This window comes from Megascapheus bottae, chromosome 14 (genome assembly GCF_031878675.1).
Source record: "Megascapheus bottae isolate mThoBot1 chromosome 14, mThoBot2.hap1, whole genome shotgun sequence".
In the NCBI taxonomy this organism is placed as follows: domain Eukaryota; kingdom Metazoa; phylum Chordata; class Mammalia; order Rodentia; family Geomyidae; genus Megascapheus; species Megascapheus bottae.
In genome coordinates this window covers 32,149,958-32,171,586 of record NC_143522.1, presented here as the reverse complement: position 1 = coordinate 32,171,586, position 21,629 = coordinate 32,149,958, and the positions used below count along the sequence as shown (strand labels likewise).

At 51.4% G+C, this 21,629-nt stretch overlaps 1 protein-coding gene across 1 annotated transcript in view; it reads left to right on the top strand.

Annotated features, from left to right (window-relative positions):
- The window catches only part of Brf1 (BRF1 general transcription factor IIIB subunit), a 56,593-nt gene extending 34,964 nt beyond the window's left edge, over positions 1–21,629 (top strand). The window contains exons 6-18 of the mRNA XM_090344947.1: positions 2,308–2,457; positions 4,756–4,849; positions 8,756–8,882; positions 9,541–9,580; positions 9,671–9,763; positions 12,504–12,770; positions 14,514–14,575; positions 15,269–15,350; positions 15,427–15,482; positions 16,177–16,433; positions 19,498–19,549; positions 19,958–20,129; positions 21,280–21,629. Of these exons, the coding sequence (XP_090201073.1) occupies positions 2,308–2,457; positions 4,756–4,849; positions 8,756–8,882; positions 9,541–9,580; positions 9,671–9,763; positions 12,504–12,770; positions 14,514–14,575; positions 15,269–15,350; positions 15,427–15,482; positions 16,177–16,433; positions 19,498–19,549; positions 19,958–20,129; positions 21,280–21,317 (1,490 nt within the window). The 3' untranslated portion in view covers positions 21,318–21,629. The remainder of the gene's footprint in view (positions 1–2,307; positions 2,458–4,755; positions 4,850–8,755; positions 8,883–9,540; positions 9,581–9,670; positions 9,764–12,503; positions 12,771–14,513; positions 14,576–15,268; positions 15,351–15,426; positions 15,483–16,176; positions 16,434–19,497; positions 19,550–19,957; positions 20,130–21,279) is intronic.

The following is a 21,629-nucleotide window of genomic DNA, read 5'->3' as shown; positions in this document are numbered from 1 at the left end:
CCAGAAGTGGTGCTATGACTTAAGTAGTAGAGTGCCAGCCTTGAGCACAAAGAGGCTCAGGGAAAGGGCCCAAGCCCTAAGTTCAAGCCCCACAACCAGCACAAAAAGAAAAAAAAAAAAAGAGTTCATAGCCTTTCCTGCGCAGGCTGGCTTTGAACCTTAGTCTTCAGACCTCAGCCTCCTCAGTAGTTAGGGTTATTTGCATGAGCCACCAGCCCTATTATGAGACTAACAAGCCCCCCTAAAAAAAACAAAAACCAGAAACAGAGTTGTGGCTCAAGTGGTAGAGTACCAGCCTTGAGTGAAAAAGCTAGGAGAGAGTACCCAGGCCTTGAGTTCAAACCCTAGTTCGGCACACACACAAAAAATGAATGAATGAATGAATGAATGAATTAAATAGCCAGAAATTAAAGATGTTAAAGATTGCAGTGCTGCCAGTGCAGTGGCTCACACCTGTAATCCTAGCTACTGAGGATCTCATTCAAAGCCAGCCTGGACACTGAAGACCATGAGACTCTTATCTCCAATTAATCACTAGAAAACCGGAAGTGGCGCTGTGGCTCAAGGGGTAGGGCAGTAGCCTTGAGCTGAAATGCTCAGGGACAGCGCCCAGTCCAAGTTCAAGTCCCACAACTGACTGAAAAAAAAATTTTTTTTCAAGGTTACATATGCCGCATGACTTCTCCATCCCTTTGTCCAATGACTTCTCTACCTTTCTTTGTATTGGAGTTTAACTTAGGGCACAAGTCCTCTACATTTGAATCATGTTTCCAGCTCTCTCTTCTTTTTCTTTCTTTCCTTTTCTCCAACCCACTTTCTCCTCCCCTTCCCTGTGCTCTCCTCCTTCTCCCTCCTCTCCCCTCCTCCCCTCCCCCCTCTCTCTTTTGTGTGTTTGTTTGCTTGGTGGTGGTGGTGGTGGTTGTATTGAACTCAGGGCCTGGAGATCATCCCTGAGCTTTTTTTTTTTTTTTCTTTCCCCAGTGCTAGGGTTTGAACTCGAAGCCCTGTGCTTGCTAGGCAGGCTTTCTGCCACTTAGGCCATACCACCAACCCCCTGAGCTCTTTCGCCCAAGGTTGCTCAAGGCTAGTGCTGTACCATTTTGAGCCACAACGCCACTTCCAGTTTTCTGATGGTTAACTGGAGATGAGAGTCTCACAATCTTTACCACCTGGTCTGGCTTCAAATCATGATCCTCAGATCTTAGCCTCCTAAGTAGCTAGGATTACAGGTGTGAGCTACCAGCACCCAGCTTAGGGCTCTGTTTTAGTTCAGGATATCCTGGACTTTCTTAGCCCAGGATCCTTCTGCCTCTGCCTCCTAGGCATTCTTCTCTTTATATGAGCTGAGAACTAATGCCACAGCGTTTGTAGGAGCCACCCAGGGAAGTCAGTTGGGAGGAGGGAGGAGGGTCCTGGGTGTCACTGAACAGCCCGTGCTCCTGCCTTCACCTCCCTGAGGTCTCAAGGTAGATTAACTGACTGTCCTTGCCTGTGATGTGCCCTTGTTCTTCCTGCCCCCTTGTCTTTCACAGGGCTTGTCTGCTGCCCTCTTTGACTTTTTCTGGCTGCCTCCTCCTGAGTCTCGGGGCCTTCTATAGTGAGGGTCTCCTAAATGACCTGTCTTGGCCTTCTTTGTCCACGTGTAGTCACTTCTTTCAGTTCGTTTAACATTTTGTTGTGAACTGAATTCATCAAGTGACCTGGTCATTATTGCTGGCTCCAGTCATGACCTCCATAAAATCCTGGTCTTCTCTGCCTGCCACCGTTAAGGAGCCTTTGCGCGCGCGCGCGCGCGCGTGTGTGTGTGTGTGTGTGTGTGTGTGTGTGTGTGTGCGCGCGCGTGTGTGCGTGTGCGTGTGTGCGTGTTTGCATGCGCACGCGTGTGTGCACATGTGTGCGTGCCTGTGTACATAAGCCTGTCCTGGCAGCAGCACTGTCCCTGCCCCCCCAAGCACTCTCAGCAGGCATGGCTGACAGAAGCCACCCCGCGCGGTCCCAAGGTGGCTTGTGTGCAGAGCCCATGCCTGTCTTGATCCTGGACGCCTTACCCCTCTAAGCACCAAGGGTGAGGTTGGAGGGCCTTCTCAGGTGGAAGGCTGATGGGGTAAAAGCCCTGCCCTTAGTCCTCCGTTGGGGCAGCAGCTTCCCAGTTTCCTCCTGCAGCAGAAAGCCAGGTAAACCTGTATACACGGAGAGGAAGGAGAGGGTCACTCGCTCTGGGCAGGGTGGCAGGGTGTGTGTTTCTCTCTGGTGCTGATGAACATGTATGTTGCATGCTCACTGAGATGATGTGTGTGTTTGCTGTAGATCCATGCCTGTATATCCCACGTTTTGCCCACCTGCTGGAGTTTGGAGAGAAGAACCACGAAGTGTCCATGACAGCCCTGAGGCTCTTGCAGAGGATGAAGAGGGATTGGATGCACACAGGCCGGCGTCCATCAGGCCTCTGTGGAGCAGGTACTGTGGCCTGGGACCTGCCCCTGGGAGGGCAGCAACTGCCGGGATGTGTCTGTATTGTTGTTTTCTTTCCTGGTGCATTTCTGGTGCTTTGATCCTAACAATCAAATCCAGAGCCTTGAACAGAGTGAACAAATCTGTATCACTACGCTGTGCCACTCAGCACCCTACCTGGTTCTGGAGCAGTCAGGCCCATGGGACTTGTGGATTCTGTTTTCAGAGCAGACCTCACACTGAGCACTGCCTTGTGTGCCTAGCAGGAACCTCAGCCCTTGAGGACTTATACTTGTTCAGGTCCCAGGATAAGGAACAAGATCCTCAGAGGCTGAGGGCGCTGGCTGGGAGCTCTGGCCTTGACCCCAGGTTGTCCACTCGTGATGACTTAATTATCTATGCTCAGTGTGGTGAGGGTGTGATCTCGCCCAAGGCAGAGATGCCACTGGCCCAGTAGGGTGGGAGGTTGAGCCACTGCTGTGAGGCCTTAGGTTGCGCTTGCCACAGAGGACCGCCGTGCTTTGCTCTTGGTGGTGGCTTGGGCCCAGGGCCCTGCCTAGGGTACCGGTGACAGCACAGCCCTGTCTCTCCTCTGGTGCTATTTCTTTTCAAGAATGCCAGGCACCCGCTTCTACAGCTAACCAAAAGCAGGACTGATTCTGGCTGAATCCAGTTTTCACTTAAAGCCTGCCATCCACATTTGTGCTACAGATTCCAGCCCCATTTGGTTCACAGTGGCCCTGGTTAACATGTGTTCTCCAGTACCTGTGGCCTCATGCCCTGGGCTGCAGCCTCAGCATCCTCAGCATTTCACACCCCAGGGACCTCTAAGGTATGCGTTGAAAGGTGATAGGAGGGTCTCAGATTTCCTATTTTAATTTTTCTTTTATTTGAAAGTAGAATGTGGTGCTGCCACAACCCAGCATGAGATGGGAAATAGCATTGCTCAGCAGTTCCATACATCCACCTGTCTCTTTAAAGAAGGCGGATGCCGTCCTGCCCCCTCTGCTCACTTGTAGAAGCTGCTGCAGCAGGCAAGTGTATTACTGCCCTGGCGGCAAACACATCTTGCCCAGACTTAGTCCTCACCCTCTGGGAGTTTTAGCAGAATTGACAGGCTTATGCCTGTCATCCTTTCTGTTTATGAGGCAGAGATCAGTGGATCTCAGTTTGAGGCCAGTTTAGGCATACAGATTTTTCAAAGCTCCATCTTCTTTTTTAAAAAATTTAAGTAGTTGTACAAAGGGGTTTCAATTCCACAAATCACATGAGTAAAATGTATCTTGATCACTGTCAGTCTTTCTGCCATTCTCCCCCATCTTTCCCTCTCCCGTCCCTGCCCTCAAGTTACATAGTTCAGCTTTTATATAACGTACCTTGGCTATAGTGATTGTATTTGCTCACCTCTTCTTCCTCCATTCCCTCCCGCAACAAAATGTGTTTCAGTTTCCTGGTATTCCTTTTGTTAAATGCCTAGTTAGTTGTTCAGAAGAGTTATACCATTGTACCATTGGACTTCTCGCTCAAAACTCCATCTTTTTTTTTTTTTTTTTTTTTTTTTGGTGCCAGTTTTGGGGCTTGAACTCAAGGTCTGGGTCCTGAGCTTTTTTACTCAAAGCTGGCTAGCACTCTACCACTGAACCACAGCTCCACTTTCAGCTCTTTTGGTAATTAATTGGAGGTAAGAGTCTCACAGGCTTTCCTGCTTGGACTGGTTTCAAACCTTGATCCTCAGATCTCAGCAGCTTCCTGAACAGCTAGGATTACAGACCTGAGATACTGGCTCCTAGCTGAAGACTGTCTATTGTTTTTTTGTTTTTGTTTTTGTTTTTGTCGGTCGAGGGGCTTAAACTCTCGGCTTGGGTGTTGACCCTGAACTCTTCGACTCAAGGCTAGGGCTCTCCCACTTGAACCACAGCACCACTTCTTGTTTTGTGCCTGAGCTGGCTTTGAACTGTGATCCTCAGATCTCAGCCTCCTGAGTAGCTAGGATTACCAGTTCCTGTCTAAGCCTCCATCTTAACAGTGTCTGGACTTGGGGTGAGCTGATACCCAGTGAAGGGAAGCGCAGTGCCTGACTGTCTGCACTGTGTCTGTTACCCCTGCCACTTAGAGAAGCACGGGTGGGACCACAGCCTAGGCTGGGGCAGAAAGAGACCCTTCTCAAAAGTATCCAACCCTAAGGGCTGGAGGAAAGACTCAAGTGATAGAACTGCTGCCTAGCAAGCGCAGTACCAGGAAGGGGGAAAATCCTGTTTTCTTGGTTCCCATTTGTGGTTCAGTTTTCCTTTTGTTCTTTTCTAGCTCTTCTGGTTGCTGCCAGAATGCATGACTTCCGGAGAACTGTGAAAGAAGTTATCAGTGTGGTCAAAGTCTGCGAGTCCACCCTGCGGAAGAGGTGTGTGAACGGGGCCAGCTGTGCAGCAGCCCTGACCTGCAGAGGCACTCAGTCCCCTCATCTAGTGTTTAGTCAGGGCAGAGCAGTGCAAGGCCGTGTGCCTCATGCGCCAACTCACAGACACCAGGAAGACTGCTCTGATGTGCAGCAGGCGGCTCCTGCCCCGGTCAGTGCAGGCTTCGACAGCCTGAGTGTGCGGCCTCCCTGGGGGACGCTGAGAGGCAGACAGGTGTCACTGTATCTGTTTTCCCAGTGGCATAGCCAGCTGGCCGATTATGGGCAGCGGCTCTGCTCCTCAGCTTTAGCAGCACTGTTGCCAAGTTGCTCACAGCCTATCTGGACAAAAAGGCCTGCCTGCAGACCTGCCGTCCATCCTGCATCTACCCTCACTCCTGCATCTGTCACCACCCCTGCATCTGTCACCACTCCTGCATCTGTCACCACTCCTGCATCTCTCACCTCTCCAGCATCTGTCTCCACTTCTGCATCTGTCACCACTCCTGCATCTATCAGTCACCACTCCTGCCTGCATCTGTCACCACTCCTGCATCTGTCAATCACCACTCCTGCATCTGTCAATCACCAATCCAGCATCTGTCACCACTCCTGCATCCATCAGTCACCACTCCTGCATCTGTCAGTCACCACTCTTGCATCTATCACCATTCCTGCATATGTCACCACTCCTGCATCTATCAATTACCACTCCTGCATCTATCAGTCACCAATCCTGCATCTATGAGTCACCACTCCAGCATCTGTTACCACTCCTGCATCTATTACTAGTCCTGCTCTCTCATGGTTGTGTTTATCTTTTCAGCTTTTTTGCTTTGAATGTTTAGCGCCTAATTAAATTTTAAAAATAATTTTATTAAATGTTTTGAAGACTATATACAATGGAACAGAGTTGATAAGATTTAAGTATTATAGCTGGGCGAGGTGGTTCACACCTGTAATCCTAGCTACTCAGGAGGCTGAGATCTGAGGATCACAGTTCAAAGCCAACCCAGACAAAAGTCTGTGAGACTCTTATCTCCAGTTAACCACCAGAAAGCTGGAAGTGGCACTGTGCCTCAGGGAGTCGAGTGGTAGCCTTGACCTTGAGCTGAAGAGTTCAGGGACAATTCCTAGGCCAACAGTTCAAGTCCCAGGACTGACCAAAAGAAAAAATAAGGTTCAGGTATTAGCTCACACAGATGTGCACAGTCCCTGCCCAGACTTAGGTGGAGTTTCTGCTCTCCTTGCCGTGGAGCCTCCTGTCTTATAGCAGAACCAAGGAGGGGTGGTTGCAGTAAAGACGAGAGTGTCTAGGGACTTGACACTCGGGGACTTGAGCTTGTGACCGGATGGGGTGGGGATTGAGAAGCTGTCAGGAGACTGAACCTCCTCAGTTATGGTTACCTGAGCTTCCAAAAATGGAAGAGGCTTCTCCCTGGCCCTTAGGTAGAGCTGTTGTGATACTGTTGCAAAAGAATATTTAGCTGACGAAGGTAAGCCACCAAGAAAGTTTATTAGTAAAGCAAAGGAATGGAAAGATATGTACATACAACCCAGACATGGATGCTAGCCCAGCTGACCACAAGTGCGATGCGTGCTCTAACAACATGGGTGTTTAAGATTCAGGGGGAAAAGGCAGAGGTTCACACCTGTAATCCTGGCTGCTGAGGAGGCGGAGGTCTAGGGTGGAGGTTAGAAGCCTGTCTGCGCAGGGAAGTCTCTCAGACCCGTATCTCCAGTTAACCACTAGGAGATGGGAGGTGGTGGTAGAGTGCTGGTCTCGAGCTCAGGGACAGTGCAAAGGCTCCAGGTGGAAGCCCCACAAACACAAAAAAAAACATTAAAAAAAAAAAAGGTTAGGTGCGGTGTTGTCTAAAGTCCACCTTAGGGTAAATGTTTCCCTTTGATTTGATTTACCAGTTTTATTTATTTATTTTTTGTCTTTTCTTTTTTGGTACTGGGGATCAAACTCAGAATGTTGCACTTGCTAGGCCAGTGCTTTGCCACAGAGCTACATCCCAGTCCAGTCTATGTCAGAGTGTTACTTTAAACCATAGTTGATTTTGAAGTAATTGGCACACAATAGGGCAGACACATATGCTTCCCATATCTTTTTTTCCTCTCTCTCTCTCTCTCTCTCTCTCTCTCTCTCTCTCTCTCTCTCTCTCTCTCTCTCTCTCTCTCTCTCTCTTTCTCTCTCTTTCTCTCTTTTGCTAGTCCTAGGGCTTGAACTCAGGGCCTGGGTGCTATCCTTTGGCAATCCCCTCTTTGTGCTTGTACAACTCCACTTCTGGATTTTGTGGTGCTTGTGATAGGTCACAGTGTTTCCCTGCCTGGGCTGACTTCACATTGCAGCCTCCGCACTCATCCTCCTGAGTTGCTTGGATTGTAGGCATAAGCCACCAGTTCCCCAGCAGATGGGCTTCTCCCATGTACTTTTTGTCAGCTGCTGAGACCCGTGTGTTAATAATACCCAAATGATGAAAGACCTGAATGTCAGGCCCCACCCTCTGGATACACGTGAGAACCTACTAGATACAGGCAGAGCTTCCTGGATAGAGTCCCAGGGCACAACAGGCAGGAGAGAGAAAGGTTCAACAAGTAGGACTACACTACAAAGACAGCCAACTAATCGAGGAAAGATCTTTACCACGAAAACATCAGACAAAGGTCTACTATCCAGTATATACAAGGAGCTCAAGAAACTAGCCCCTCCCGAACCTAATATATACCCTTCTTGGAAGGTGAGGTAAGAATGGCCAAAAAAAAAACCACACATGAGGAGATGCTCATAAAGGTTATAAAGGAAATGCAAACCAAAACAACCCTAAGATGCCATTGCACCCCAGTTAACCGACCAGCATCTCGAATTCAAACAACAAATACTGGCAGGGTTGTAGGGAAAAGGAGCCCTACTGTATTGCTTGTGAGAGTGTAAATTAGTACAACCACTCTGGACAGCAGTCTGGTGGTTCCTCAAAAACCTAAACTTAGAAGCCAGGAGTTTGGCCTAATGAACAAACAAACAAAAACCCCAAAACATAGACCTTCACTACGACCCAGCTATACCACTCCTGGACATCTACCCTGAGCATCATAAGCCAGGATGTGATAAGGACACCTGCTCAGCCATGTTCATCTCTGCAGTATTCACAATAGCCAACATAGGGAACAACCCAAATATACCACAATAGATAGATAAATGGATCCAAAAAGAATGAAATTTTACACAGCTGTTAGAAAGAATAATGTCTTTTGCAGGCAAATGGATAGAACTAGAACAAATCATGTTCAGTGAGGTAAGCCAAGATCAGAGAGACAGAGAACATACTCTTGATATGCAGAAATTAATTACATAGAATTCTATATACTCACATACAGTGAAACCAAAAGAGGATAGTCTTAAGGAGAAAAATCACAAAAGTGCAATATCCAAGTGCCTCTTCATATGTCTATAAAATAATACACATAATGAAACAATCTCCAAAGATTTGGAAACAAAGGACTTGTTAATTTTTTTCTTTTTATGATGTCTGTATTCTTTATGCACTATGTATGCATGTGTACATCTGTGTGAGTCTGGGGGATGGCACAGAATCTGGGGAAGAAGTGAAGTGCAGCCATGGAACACACTGGACATGGGTAAAAGTGAGCTGTGCAGCTTGTGCGTGCAGATGGGAGGGAGGGACTGGGAGCGAGTAAGGACACAGATGACACTGTATGGCCCGACTATGTCAATGTAACCCTGCTGCACATCACCTCTACAGTAACGAAAGCAAATAAGGGCTGGGGTTATGTCTCAAGTGGTCGACTGCCTGGTTAGCAAGCACAGGCCCATAGTTCAAACTCCAGGATTGCTTTAAAAAAAAAGAGGCTTTCAGGGCACTGAGCCCTACTTCCCTGTTTTAGGCTCACAGAATTTGAAGATACCCCCACCAGTCAGTTGACAATTGATGAGTTTATGAAGATTGACTTGGAAGAGGAGTGTGACCCTCCGTCGTACACAGCAGGACAGAGGAAGCTGCGCATGAAGCAGGTGCCTGTCTGGGCCTCTTCCTGCATCCCTCCCATCAGCACCTGGGTTTCTAAGAGCATTTGAGCCCTAACATTTTGAGTCTGTTGTTCCAAGCAAATGGCTTAGCAAACTTGGGCAAACATGCATTTGTGTCCTTGCATGGGCCATCTTTTTCAGACCTTAGAACAAGGAGTTCTTAGAAGCATGCGAGTGTTGATACCCTCCCCGGCAGCACCATTCATGCTGGGGGGCTGGCTGCCAGGCCCCACGCCCAGCCCACTGAGCCCATCCCTGTAGGCTAAGCTTCATTTCAAAGCTAGGATCTAGAGTGGGCTCCACACACAATGGGTGGGTGGAATATACAAGAAACAGCTGATTCTGCTTTGTCATTTCGTCATTGGGTTCATGGGCCCTCTCACATGCCCTGGCTGTTTTCAGTGGGAGGGCAGAGGTAGGCTTTGGCTGAGCCTACTCAACATAGGGCATGCCCAGCCTGGGCAGAGGACTCTGGTTTCTGGGTTCTCAAAGCAAGCTACTTCTCTCTAGAGCCAATCCAGGGGAGGCCAGGCCTGCCACTTCACTTCAGTTTCCTCCTGTGAAGCACATATCCCATGTCATCCCTGACTTCACTGAGGCCTGCAGGCACTGGATTCATCAAATGTCCTCCCTTCTCTTGCAGCTTGAACAAGTCCTGTCCAAAAAATTGGAGGAAGTTGAAGGTAACCAGTCAGCATTCCCACAGAGGTGCTTCTGTGTGGGTCGGATAATAGGCATGCACTAACTTGTTGCTTTGAACTGGGTTACTTCAGGTGAAATATCCAGTTACCAGGATGCCATTGAGATTGAACTAGAAAACAGCCGGCCAAGGCCAAAGGGAGCCCTTGCCAATCTGTCCAAAGATGGTGAGTACTCTGTGTTTTCCTGGGCGTCCATGACTCCAGGCCAGCATCCCTGCGGCCTCCCTCACTCTCTGACCTTTGATGCCACTCTTCTTGCTACCTGGTCCCTGGAAACATAGTTGGGTCCACACCCCAGGTCGCGTGCCCACCCCAGCCTGCCGATTCCCTACGTCCAGTATTGATAGGTCTCCCAGAACCCTCAGCCACCCACACCACTCAGACTTCAGTCCTCATCACCTTAGCTCCTGTCCCTAATCTCGCTAGGCTGGCCTTCTCCGTGGCCTCAGCTGTGCTGCCAGGCCCCAGGGTCATTATCCTTCATCTGGCTCGGAAGCTGCCCACAGAAGACACATTACTACCCGCGCAGTGCTGAGCTGGCCGCAGCAGAACTATGAATTGTGGGGCTAGGAGCACTGGTGCTCAGCACTCCTGCTCTGCACTCCCCATACATCTGCTCTAGACTGTGCAGCAGGATGAGAGCGTGAACCCCAGACTGTGCATCCTCTGTGTACTGCAGCCTGGAGACGGGGCTCCTCCAGACTGTGATGACGTGCTGCTGATTTAGCTCCTGTGTGTGAGGACTCTTGTGACTGCATTTAGAAGTTTTGAATATGTCTATGAGTTTTTCAAAGTAATTAATTGTATCGTCCATACACAGTTGTCACCACTCTTCACGGATTTTTTTCGGTGGTTCCAGGATTTGATCTGTGAAGACTTTGCATTTCATTGCTCAGCTTGTTTGCCCAGCGGGCATTTTATCACTTGAACCATGTCTCTAACCCTACCTTTTGTTAGTTATTTAGGGATTGTGTAGATTTTTGGCTTGGGCTGACTTCAACCTGCAGTCCTACAGATCTCAGCCTCCTCAGTTGTTAGGATTATAGGTATGGATCACCAGCTCTTACATCCAAATTTCTTTGCTCAGGTTGCATGGTTCTACACTAATTACCTCACTGCATCTTGAGGCAGCAGTCTAGAGGCCAGGATAGTCACCTACCTGTTGAACTGAGGACGAGCCCCACTACTCAGTCTCCTAGAGGTCTGATCATCAGTGAGTGTGTGCACGTCTGCAGTGTTTGTAGGCCATAGGAGTTCGTGTGGTAGACCAGTGCAGTCCGTGATTTTGACATGCCCACTGGCAGGTCTTCCTGCTTCCCAGGAGGCACTATTGGGCTACAGGGTTGCCCGTTCCTGCCCATTACCTTTTTGTTTTAACCATTGGCAGACCTGACATAGTTATTACATCTTAAGGTATTTTAATTCTTTGTTTTTTATTGTTTATTACATAGGTTTTTTGTTTTTGTTTTTGTTTTTTGCCAGTCTTGGGGCTTGAACTCAGGGCCTGAGCACTGCCCTTGGACTTTCTCAAGGCTAGAGCTCTACCACTTGAGGCACAGCACCACTTTGGCTTTTTTCTATGTATGTGAGACTAAAGAATCAAACCCGGGTCTTCGTACATGCTAGGCAAGCACTCTTACCATTAGGCCAAACTCCTGGTCCTGTTTTTTTTGGTTTTGTTTTTGTTTTTTTTGTCGGTCTCAGGGTTTGAACTCTGGGCCTGGATGCTGTCCCTGAGCTCTTCAGCTGAAGGCTGCCACCCTACCCCTTGAGCCACAGTCGACTTCCCATTTTCTAATGGTTAATTGGAGATAAGAGTCTCACGGACTTTAGTGCCTGGGCTGGCTTTGAACCATAATCCTCAGATCTCAGCCTCCTGAGTAGCTGGGATGACAGACGTGTGCTACCAGTGCCTAGACTCAATCTCTGCTTCTTAAGTAGCCAGAATTATAGGTTTAAGGCACTGTGACCAGCCACACTTAGTTCCTTTGTCCTGGGAAGAGAGTAGAGTTGGTAGATAGAGTAAGGTGGCATGCAAATGGGCCACAAAGGACAGCCCCTCCCTGTGCTTGCATCAGCTCTCCCGGCATTTCCCGATGACTGCAGCCATACACCAGTGCCTTCTCTTGTTGCACCACTTTCAGTGTTCCCTATGCTGGCTGACATGTGCCATCTTTTTTTTTTTTTTTTTTTTTTTTTGTCAGTCGTGGGGCTTTGACTCTGGGCCTGGGCGCTGTCCCTGAGCTCTTCAGCTCAAGGCTACCACCCTACCCCTTGAGCCACAGCCCCACTTCTGGTTTTCTAGTGGCAGTCATGGACTGCAGTGCCTGGGCTGGCTTTGAATCTTGATCCGCAGATCTCAGCCTCCTGAATAGCTAGGGTGACAGGCACTGTCTTTCTTTTGCCTGCCTTTTCAGCTGGCCTGTGTGTGGGCTCGTGGAGTCTAGAGCTCAGGAGCTCTGTGTGTCCTGGATGTCAGGGGTGTGGGCTCGTGGAGTCTAGAGCTCAGGAGCTCTGTGTGTCCTGGATGTAGGTGTGTGATGCAAAGAAGCCTCCCTCTACTTCGTCGTCTTGGCAGTGTCTTTCCACGAGAGGAGGACCGTGAGAATTTTCAGAATCCATGCTGTCAGTATCCTGTGTATTCTGCTTGAATATAGTTAGACGTTTTTGTATAATCCAAGGTCATCCTGACATTCCTCTGCTTCTAGTTTTCACACTTAGGCCTGTGGTCTGAGTATACGGAATGGTCAAACCATCCTTTCACATGGACCCTGAGACCATTCTCCTGTAGGACTTCTTTCTCTGGTAGTGCTTGTCCTGCTACTTTGCTTGACAGGAGCGTCTCTGTCACAGGTGGGCTCTTTCTGCCTGGCTGACTGGCAGCCTGTGCATCATGTGTCCGTAGGTTCTGTTGAAGAATCCACCTCTAGCCCGTTGGGTGAAGAAGATGCTGAGGATGAAGAGCTGGAGGCTGCCGCCAGCCACATGAACAAAGACTTTTACCAGGAACTTCTAGGTGGTGGTGGCGGCAGTTCAGAAGCAGAAGAAAGCACTGAGGGGGGTTGCAGGCCCCTGGCTCTGGAGTCCCTCCTTGGCCCTCTGCCCACAGCAGCCAGCCTGGGCATCTCTGATCCCATCCGAGAGTGCATCTCCTCCCCAAGCCTGGACCCCAGTAAGTGCCCTTGATCAGGGAGGAGTCTAGTCCACACTGCCGGGAGCCCCCTGGCGTGTTCAGGAAGGAAAGAAGGGTGGTGGTGAGTGGGGTACTCCCAGGCCCATCACAGAATGAGGTGACGGGTCTGTGGTCATGGGTAAGCTAGGTGTGTGCCAAACTCCAGAATGCCACCAGGGACCCTCCACTGCTCACCGATTCCCTTGGTGGCCCTAGGTGGCTGTGGCTTTTGTCCCTGAGTTTGAATGACTGCCATGCAACTGGGAGATAGCTCTGCTGTAGCTTGGAGTTCTGCACAGGGCAGGACCAATGCATCTTGGCACCTTCCTGGATGCTATGTCAGGAAAGCCTGGCCTGAGCATGTGTAGTGAGAACACTGCCTGCTTAGCTTCAGCCTCCAGTGACAAGGCACCTGAGGGGTCAGTTGTCTCCACCCCCATGGCACCCGGCCCAGGCCCTGCTCTTTTCCTTTCCTCTTCTCTGTGGAGGTAGACCTGTCCCCTTCCAATCTCAGGCCCTTCTCCTGACAGGTGCCAGAGCTCATCTCGGGGATTCTAGGGGGATACCACCCAGTCAGGGCAGCGATTTTTCTCATTCAGGACAGCATGTACCTGCAGGAGAACCTGGGTGACCCCCAGGATTCTGGGCAGAAGACATGAGCAAAGACTTTGGGAGCCCGGGCATGGTAGCCCAGGAGCAGGAGATCCAGGGCCTCAATAGGGTCTAGAGGACTGGCACTGGCCATAGGATGACCTGTAGGTCTAACCTGTCAAGGAAGAAGCGAAGCCTGGCAGGGTGAGTGGAGTGGACGAATCTCACTAAGGGTATTGGGTTAATACCTGAGGGGAGAAGGGACAGTCTGATTCCAGGCTGTGCAGATTACCTGTGACCATACAAGGTCTCCCTTGTGTCCAGTCCCGGCCTTCTGGCCACACTTTTACCATCTCTGATCCTAACAGCTCTTCACTGTGCCCTTGCTCTGGACCATATGCTTTTTCTTGAGGCCACAGAGCCTGTGTCTGTCCACAGAAGTTCACGTCTTGCTGCAGGGCACAGGTATGGGGGGGCTTCCTTTTCTGCCAGTCTAACATTCTGCTTTCTCACAGTTTTTTGGTTGTTGGTAGTGGTCGTGGGACTTGAACTCTGGGTCTGGGTGCTGTCTTTGAGCTCTTTAGCTCAAGGCTAACATTTTATCCCTTGAGCCACAGCACCACTTCTAATTTCTCAGTAATTAATTGGAGATAAGTGTCTCACAGACAGACTTTCATTCTCAGGTTGGCTTTGAACCATGATCCTCAGATCTCAGCCTCCTGAGTAACTAGGATTTCAGTTTTGTTTTTTGTTTTATCAGTCCTGGAGCTTGAGCTCAGGGCCTGAGCACTGTCCTTGGGCTTTCTTTCTCAAGGCTAGAGCTCTACCACTTGAGCCACAGCACCACTTTTGGCCTTTTCTGTGTATGTGATACCAAGGAATTGAACCCAGGTCTTTGTGCATGCTAGGCAAGCCCTCTACGACGAGGCCACACTCCTGGCCCCTCACGTAGTGTTTTGATGTAGGTGCCATCTCCTGTGGACTCACACAAGGTAGATAGGCAGCAGGGCAGTAGAGGGGAGTGCTGGTTAGAGGAGGAGGAGGAGGAGGACGCTCCCTAGCCCCTTGGCCTAGGCCCAAATTCCAGCACCAGAATCTGTGTTCCTTTGCCAGAGCTTCCCCTAAGTGACACTGATGTGCACTTTCTTCTAGAAGACACCTCGGAGGATGGCGAGCTGGACCTCAGTGGTATTGACGACCTTGAGATTGACAGAGTGAGCCACCGCTCCCCGTACCTTCCCTACAGGGGGTTAGGTTCTATGGAGAACAGAGTAGAGTTGGCCTTCCAGACCTGGGCCCTGTCACTCACATGTAGCCTTTCCTGGGTATCTACACACACACGCACATGAGAATGACCTCACGCAGCACTTGTGGTCAGACCCTACCTCCTCAGTGCTCTCCTTTCCAGGGCAGCCAGAGCCGGGCTCTGGGCTGACCTTGTGAGCACTCTGAATTTGGCCTCCATAGATGCAAGTATGCTGTACAGCTCCAGCTCCCAAACCGCTGGGGCATGTAAACTGGCTCTTCGCAGTTTATCTTTGTGGTGCCAGTCCTCAGAATATCTTTCTCTTGATCTTACTTTGTGTAAGACCATCCATGTCCTAAGTGGATGTGATGCACTCCCAGTTTGGTATCTTCATGGAACCTGTGGCTCGTGCTTCTATGTCCCATGGAGCTGGGAGCTGCTCGGGAGGCTCTGAGTGCCTTAGCCCCTGTTTCATGGCTATGTGAACGCTGGTCATCTGCAAAGGGCAAAGAAGCAACAGGTTTTCACAATAGCACCCTACCTGTGTATCTCCTTTCTTTAGCAATTTACTCATAGAAACAGGCAGGGGGGTGTGAGAGGTCTTAGAGTATTTTGAATGCAAAAGCTCAAAACTGAAGCCACTTCACTGGGCCTCACGCAGTACATCCTCAACGAGGCCGAAGCCCGAGTGAAGGCTGAGCTGTGGATGCGGGAGAATGCAGAGTACCTGCGGGAGCAGAGGGGTGAGTATCACGTGTTGCCTAATGGGCCCTGTGGCATACCCTTCCACTACCAACAGCAGCTTTGCTCAATTTCCAGAGAAAGAAGAGAGAATAGCTAAGGAGAAGGAGCTTGGCATCTATAAGGAGCACAAGGTACGACCTCTGAGGGCTGCATTTTCTGTTTCTGTAGTGAAATAAGTTACTAAGGGGAAAGCACCCTTGCAGCGTTCCCTGCCCTGTGACTACAGGAGCTTCGGGCCTGGGACTGGCAGCAGGAACTTTGTGCTCTGGAGCCCAGACGCCTGTCCCTGACTCCCATATGACCCTATATTAGCCATGTGTGCTGGGATCGGCTCACTCATGGGTGGACATGCCGGAGTGTTGTGGGGAGGGACCTAGCCCAGTACTAGGTCATACTGAGTTCAGACTCAACACTCATACTCACGTGGATATGCCAGAGTGTTGTGGGGAGGGACCTAGCCCAGTACTAGGTCATACTGAGTTAAGACTCAGGAACTTGTGTTCCTTGTCAAGGACAAAAGAAACTATCTACATCTGTTTCATCTGACCTGGGAAAGTGTGACAGTGACACTTTCCTCGCTGCTTCGTTGGCTGTCTTAGAGACTTGGCTCTGCTGCCCATTCTGGGCCTGAGCACATCAGCCTCCACGTGGTTCCTTTGGGAAGAGTCGAGCCTCTGAGTTGAGCCTAGACTAAAGATGCTTGTGCTGGGGAGGGAGCCGCCAGCCACTGTTTCTCCAGGTCAGGCTGGCTGCCGCTCTTGAGGAGGCCCCAGGTGGTGGGGCCCCGCTGGCATACAGGAACATGATGTTTGTGTCCCCATCAAGCCCAAGAAGTCTTGCAAACGTCGGGAGCCCATCCTGGCCAGCACTGCGGGAGAGGCCATTGAGAAGATGCTGGAGCAGAAGAAGATATCCAGCAAAATCAATTACAGTGTGCTCCGGGACCTGGACAGCAAGGGCGGGGTCAGCCCAAAGCGGGAGGATACTCTGCCTGTGGAGAAGGCCAGTGCCAAGAAGGTGCCTCGGAGAAAATCAGCAGCCAGCCGGAGCGGGCCAGATCCTGGAACCAGCGTGGGAAAAAGGTACTGGAACAGCGTGGGAAAAAGTCCCCTCTGACTGAGCATGTGAGTCAGGAGGTAGGGCCCGGGAGCCAGACCGGGCCCCTGCCGGCCGGCCGTCTCTCCTGACTGTCACTGGGTGGTCTTGAGGCTGCCTTGTGTCCACATTGTCAGTTGTTTCCTTCCAATATTTTTGTTTTGTGGGGAAGAAAGGTTTCTAGGGCTTGAACTCAGGGCCTTGAGTGTTTTCTCTCCCAGCTAGCACTTTACCACCTGAGCCACAGCTTTATTTCCAGCTCTTTGGTGGTTAATTAGAGATAATAGTCTCATGTCCTTTCCTGCCTGGACTGGCTTTGAACTGCAATCCTCAGATCTCAGCCTCCTGAGTAGCTAGGATTACAGGCAGGATCCACTGGCCCCTGGCTTCTAATGTCTTTAGTATTTCATGTATTTGCTTGTGTGTGTGTGTGTGTGTGTGTGTGTGTGTGTGTGTGTGTGTGTGCATACATGCATGCAGACGTGCATATGCCATTACTGGAGCTTGAATTTGCTTGCTTGCTTGCTTGCTTTTCGTTGTTGGTCCTGGGACTTGAACTCTGAGCCTGGGTGTTGTCCCTGGGCTCTTCATCTCAAGACTATCGCATTACCACTTGAGCCACAGCACCTCCACTTCTAGTTTTCTGGTGGTTAATATGAGATAAGAGTCTCATGGACTTTTGTGCCCAGACTGGCTTTGAACTGAGATCCTCAGATCTCAGCCTCCTGAGTAGCTAGGATGACAGGCGTCATGAGCCTCTGGTGCCCAGCAGTTTCATGTTTATCTAAGCCTCCGGTTCACCTGGAACTTAGATACAGAAAGACGAGGCACACTTGGTGCTCTGGGTAGCAGCTGTGAACGGGAGTGTCAGTCTGTGTGATATCCACAGTCTCCTGTCCCCACCTTGGCTTCCCTGAGCTGTTGGTTGTACCACGTGGCTGTCCTGGCTCCTCTGTTTCTTATGTGTAGATTGTGTCTGGGCCAGGCCTTTTCTCACTGGCGCCTGGCTGCCAGGTTTGGTGGGAAGTGTTCTTGGATACAGCCCAAGTAGTCCTAGAGTCCCAGATACATGGGTGTGCCTCTTGTGATACGGCTGCCTCCGTGGGGTTTTCTGTGCCGTCTCCCAGCTGCCTGGGAGAGCACTTGTGTAGCTCACCAGCTTCCTGAGGCCCTGTGCTGCTACTGGGAGCCTAGCCCACCTCAGTTCCTGGGTCACACCAGCAGCCCCCTAGAGTGGGATGGACGCCTGTGCCTAGGCGCTGTGTCCATCCACCTGTTAAAAATTCCCTGCCACTGTTCGTTCAGCGCCAGTGGCTTGCACCTGTAACCCTAGCTAATCAGGAGACTACGATATGAGGGTTACAGTTCAGAGCCAGCCCAGAAAGGAAAGTCCAGGAGATGCTTGTCTCCAGTTAATCGCCAAAAAGCCAGAAGTAGAGCTGTGGCTTAAGTGGAAGCGTATTAGCTTTGAGCGTGAAAACTCGGGGTAGAACCCAGAACCTGACTGCCAGGACTGGCACGCACACACACACAGTCTTCCCAGCTAGATGCAGCCCGTGCCCGTAATTCTAACTGTTGTAGAGGCTGAGATTGGAGGCTCACTGCTCAAAGCTAGCCTGGACGTGAAAGTGTGTGAGACTCTTGTCTCTGGTTAACCACACACACACACACACACATATACACACACATGCTAGAAGTAGATCTGTGGCTCAAGTGGTAGTTTCTAAGTTCAAGTCCCTGGGCCAGCCCCCCCCCCCAAAAAAAAGTCCCCTTTTCAATGTCCCAGTGCGTGCTTGCTACTGTGTGTGTGTGTGTGTGTGTGTGTGTGTGTGTGTGTGGTTTAGCCGTCTATCTCCCTATAGCTTGCCCTAGAAGGAAGAGGCCAAGAGGCCTTGCCTTTCTCCTACACGCCACCTTTTTTTTTTTGCTAGTCCTGGGGCTTGAATTCAGGGTCTGGGCACTGTCCTTGAGCTTCTTTCTGCTCAAGGTTGGTGCTCTACCACTTGAGCCACAGCACCACTTGCAACTTTTTCTGTGTATATGGTACCGAGGAATGGAACTGAGAGCTTCATGCATGCCAGGCCAGCGCTCTACCACTAGGCCATGCTCCCGGCCCCCTGCACTCTGCACTCCACTCTTGCTAGCCTGGGGGCCACCTGCTCTCCCCTGGATTACTCAGTCTTCCCTTGGGAGTGATTGGCCTCCTCCTGTCCTTTGTCAGCATGGGTATCAAAGAGGCCTTTGTGTTTGAGGGAGCCATTTGGCAGAGGCAAACTCAGGAGCCATGGGTGGTATAGAGGGCTTCAGGCCAAAGAGCAGCGCGGGTCTTGAAGCACTTAGATTTTCCTCTTCTTCCTCTTCCTTCTCTCTTTCCCTTGTCCTGCCATTTTCCTGACCTGCCTCCATGGGCTGCAGTTGAGAACTGTGGCCATGGCCCTTGCCCATGGGTCCAGAGGTGAGGGGACAGACTGGAGCCGTGACTGTGTGGTCCCCTCACATGATCAGGGAGGGCCTTGTGCCTCTGGCTTGTGTATCCGCATCCCTGTCTGCCATGGAACAATGCAGACGCTGCAGAGCGGACTCAGGATGGACACAGCCAGGCTTCTAGGGAGACAGTGGCCAGGGCAGTGCACACAGAGATGTTGAGGAACAAGCGGGGCCCAGGTCACTGGGAGGTCAGAGGTGAGCAGAGGGAGCTGAGGAGGGCCCGTGACAGGCACTGGGGTGGGGGGGCGTGGTGAGGTGGGAGAGCCCATGAGGCTGGCCACACTGCCAGAGGTACATTCCAGACCCCTCACCTCCAGCCCTGAGCAGACAGAGTGGGCCCACTGTGGACACCCATGAGTGCCATGTCCACTTTCTCTGTGTGGCCCAGTGGATGCAGCAAGTGCCACATGACCCTGGGAGTGTCTGCTCACTGCACAGTAGGGTTGGTCCTAAATGGACAGCTAGACCAGCCGAGACCCTGCGCCTGCCTGGGCAGGCCTGTCTCCTTGCAAGCAAGCAGTCAGCAGGAAGGCCTGGTGAGGCTCGTGCTTTGCTTCCTTTCAGGTTGAAGCCTCTGGTGTCTGCGCAGCCAGCGAAGAAGGTGGCCACAGGAGAGGTGTGTTGTCCTGCCCATTTTGCATTAGGGACCTTGGGGACAGAGTGCACACAGTCCAGCCTCACAAAGAATGCCCACAGGCAGCTCTTCTTGAGCTGGACCAGTAGGAGCAGAGGCTGTGAAAGCCCAGGATGCATGGGTTCCTGGGTGGCAGAAGCAGAGCAAGGGGATGAGGACCGAGGGTAAGCCAGACAATGGTGACAGCACCATGGGACCTTCGTCCCTGGGCTGCACAGAGCCTGTGTGGGAGGCGAGGCTTGCCTGTGGCTGGCCATAGCGCCCTTAGCTCCTAAGAGCTGGGTGGATGTGCCTGCTCTGGCTCTGACCGGCCCCTGTGTGTGCCTGGGAAGGGTCACAGGGACAAGGAGGGCTCCTCTCACATCCCAGCACCTTGCCCTTCATCTCCAGGCCTCAATCCCAGACTCCCCTGCGCTAGGAGCAGAGCCTGCCAGGCCATGGGCAGTTCTGGTGGAGAGTGGCCCGGTGTCATACCACCCTGGTGAGGACGCAGATGAGGAGGACGTGGAGGACGACGACGCGGAGCCCTGTGTCAGTGCCCTGCAGATGATGGGCGGCAATGGTGGGTATGGCGCCTGCCCGTGGGGCCTGACATGGGACGGGGCTGATGGGGCTCTTGTAGAGAAGCAAAGACACACGCTACCCTTGTCAGTGCTTGAACTCAAGCCTGTCGGCTCCAGACTAAGTCTTTTCTGAACACTGTCAATTGACCATGTTGGTTCTGAGGCCCAGGGTCTAGGAGGCCAGCTGAATGGGAATGGTGAGGTTTCCCATGGAAAGCTGTAAGTTCTAGGCTTGCTCAGAGTCAGTAGGAAAGCATAGCTGTTCAGCCAGCAGGTGAAGATCCCATAGACACACACAGGCGGATGGATGGATGGATGGATGGATGGATGGATGGATGGATGGATGGATGGATGGGTGGGTGGGTGGATGGATGGGTGGGTGGGTGGGTGGGTGGATGGGTGGGTGGGTGGGTGGGTGGGTGGGTGGATGGATAAATGGGTGGGTGGATGGGTAGATGGATGAATGGGTGGGTGGATGGGTAGATGGATGAATGGGTGGGTGGATGGGTAGATGAATGGGTGGGTGGGTGGATGGATGAGTGGGTGGGTGGATGGGTAGATGAATGGGTGGGTGGGTGGGTGGATGGATGAGTGGGTGGGTGGATGGATGGATGAATGAATGGGTAGGTGGGTAGATGGATGGATGGGTGGGTGGATGGATGAATGGGTGAATGCATGGGTGGGTGGATGGATGGGTGGGTGGATGGATGGATGGGTGGATGGATGGATGGATGGATGAATGGGTAGGTGGATAGATGGATGAATTGGTGGATGGATGGATGAATTGGTGGATGGATGGATGGGTGGGTGGATGGATGGATGGATGAATTGGTGGGTGGATGGATGGATGAATGGGTGGGTGGGTAGATGGATAGGTGGATGGATGGATGGATGGATGGGTGAATGGGTGGGTGGGTGGGTAGACGGGTGGATGGATGGATGAGTGGGTGGGTGGATGGGTGGTTAGGGGTGGGGTAGGGTAGCCACATGGCTCCCCGTGTTCCTTTAAGGAGTCGAGGCCTCCCATGCCAGGTGCACACCAGGCCCACCAACCCTGTGGAGCCCTGCTGGTGATGGCCTATACAGCCAGGCAGCAGGGCTCCAGAGGGCCTGAGGTCTCAACTTCCACCACGATCCTCTGCCTTGCAGATTACGGCTGTGATGCGGATGATGACGATGGCTACTGAGCACAGCCTACACACCAGGCAGCGTCCTGGTGCTGAACCTGGAAGGAAACATGGCCTATACACCAGACGGTGTCCTGGCGCTGGACCTGGAAGGAAACACAGCTTATATGCCAGGCAGTGTCTGGTGCTGGACCTGGAACATGCCTGTGGGCTTAGGCCCTGGGGCCATGGTTCACAGGTGTGAGCCAAGCCTCAGGCCCAGCCAGGCTCTTCCCCACTGGCTTTGAAGTTATCCGTAGCCACATGTGGCTTCTGAGATACTTGCTGTTGGGGTCAGTTTTGAGCAATGTAAGAAATATTTTTACTCAGCAA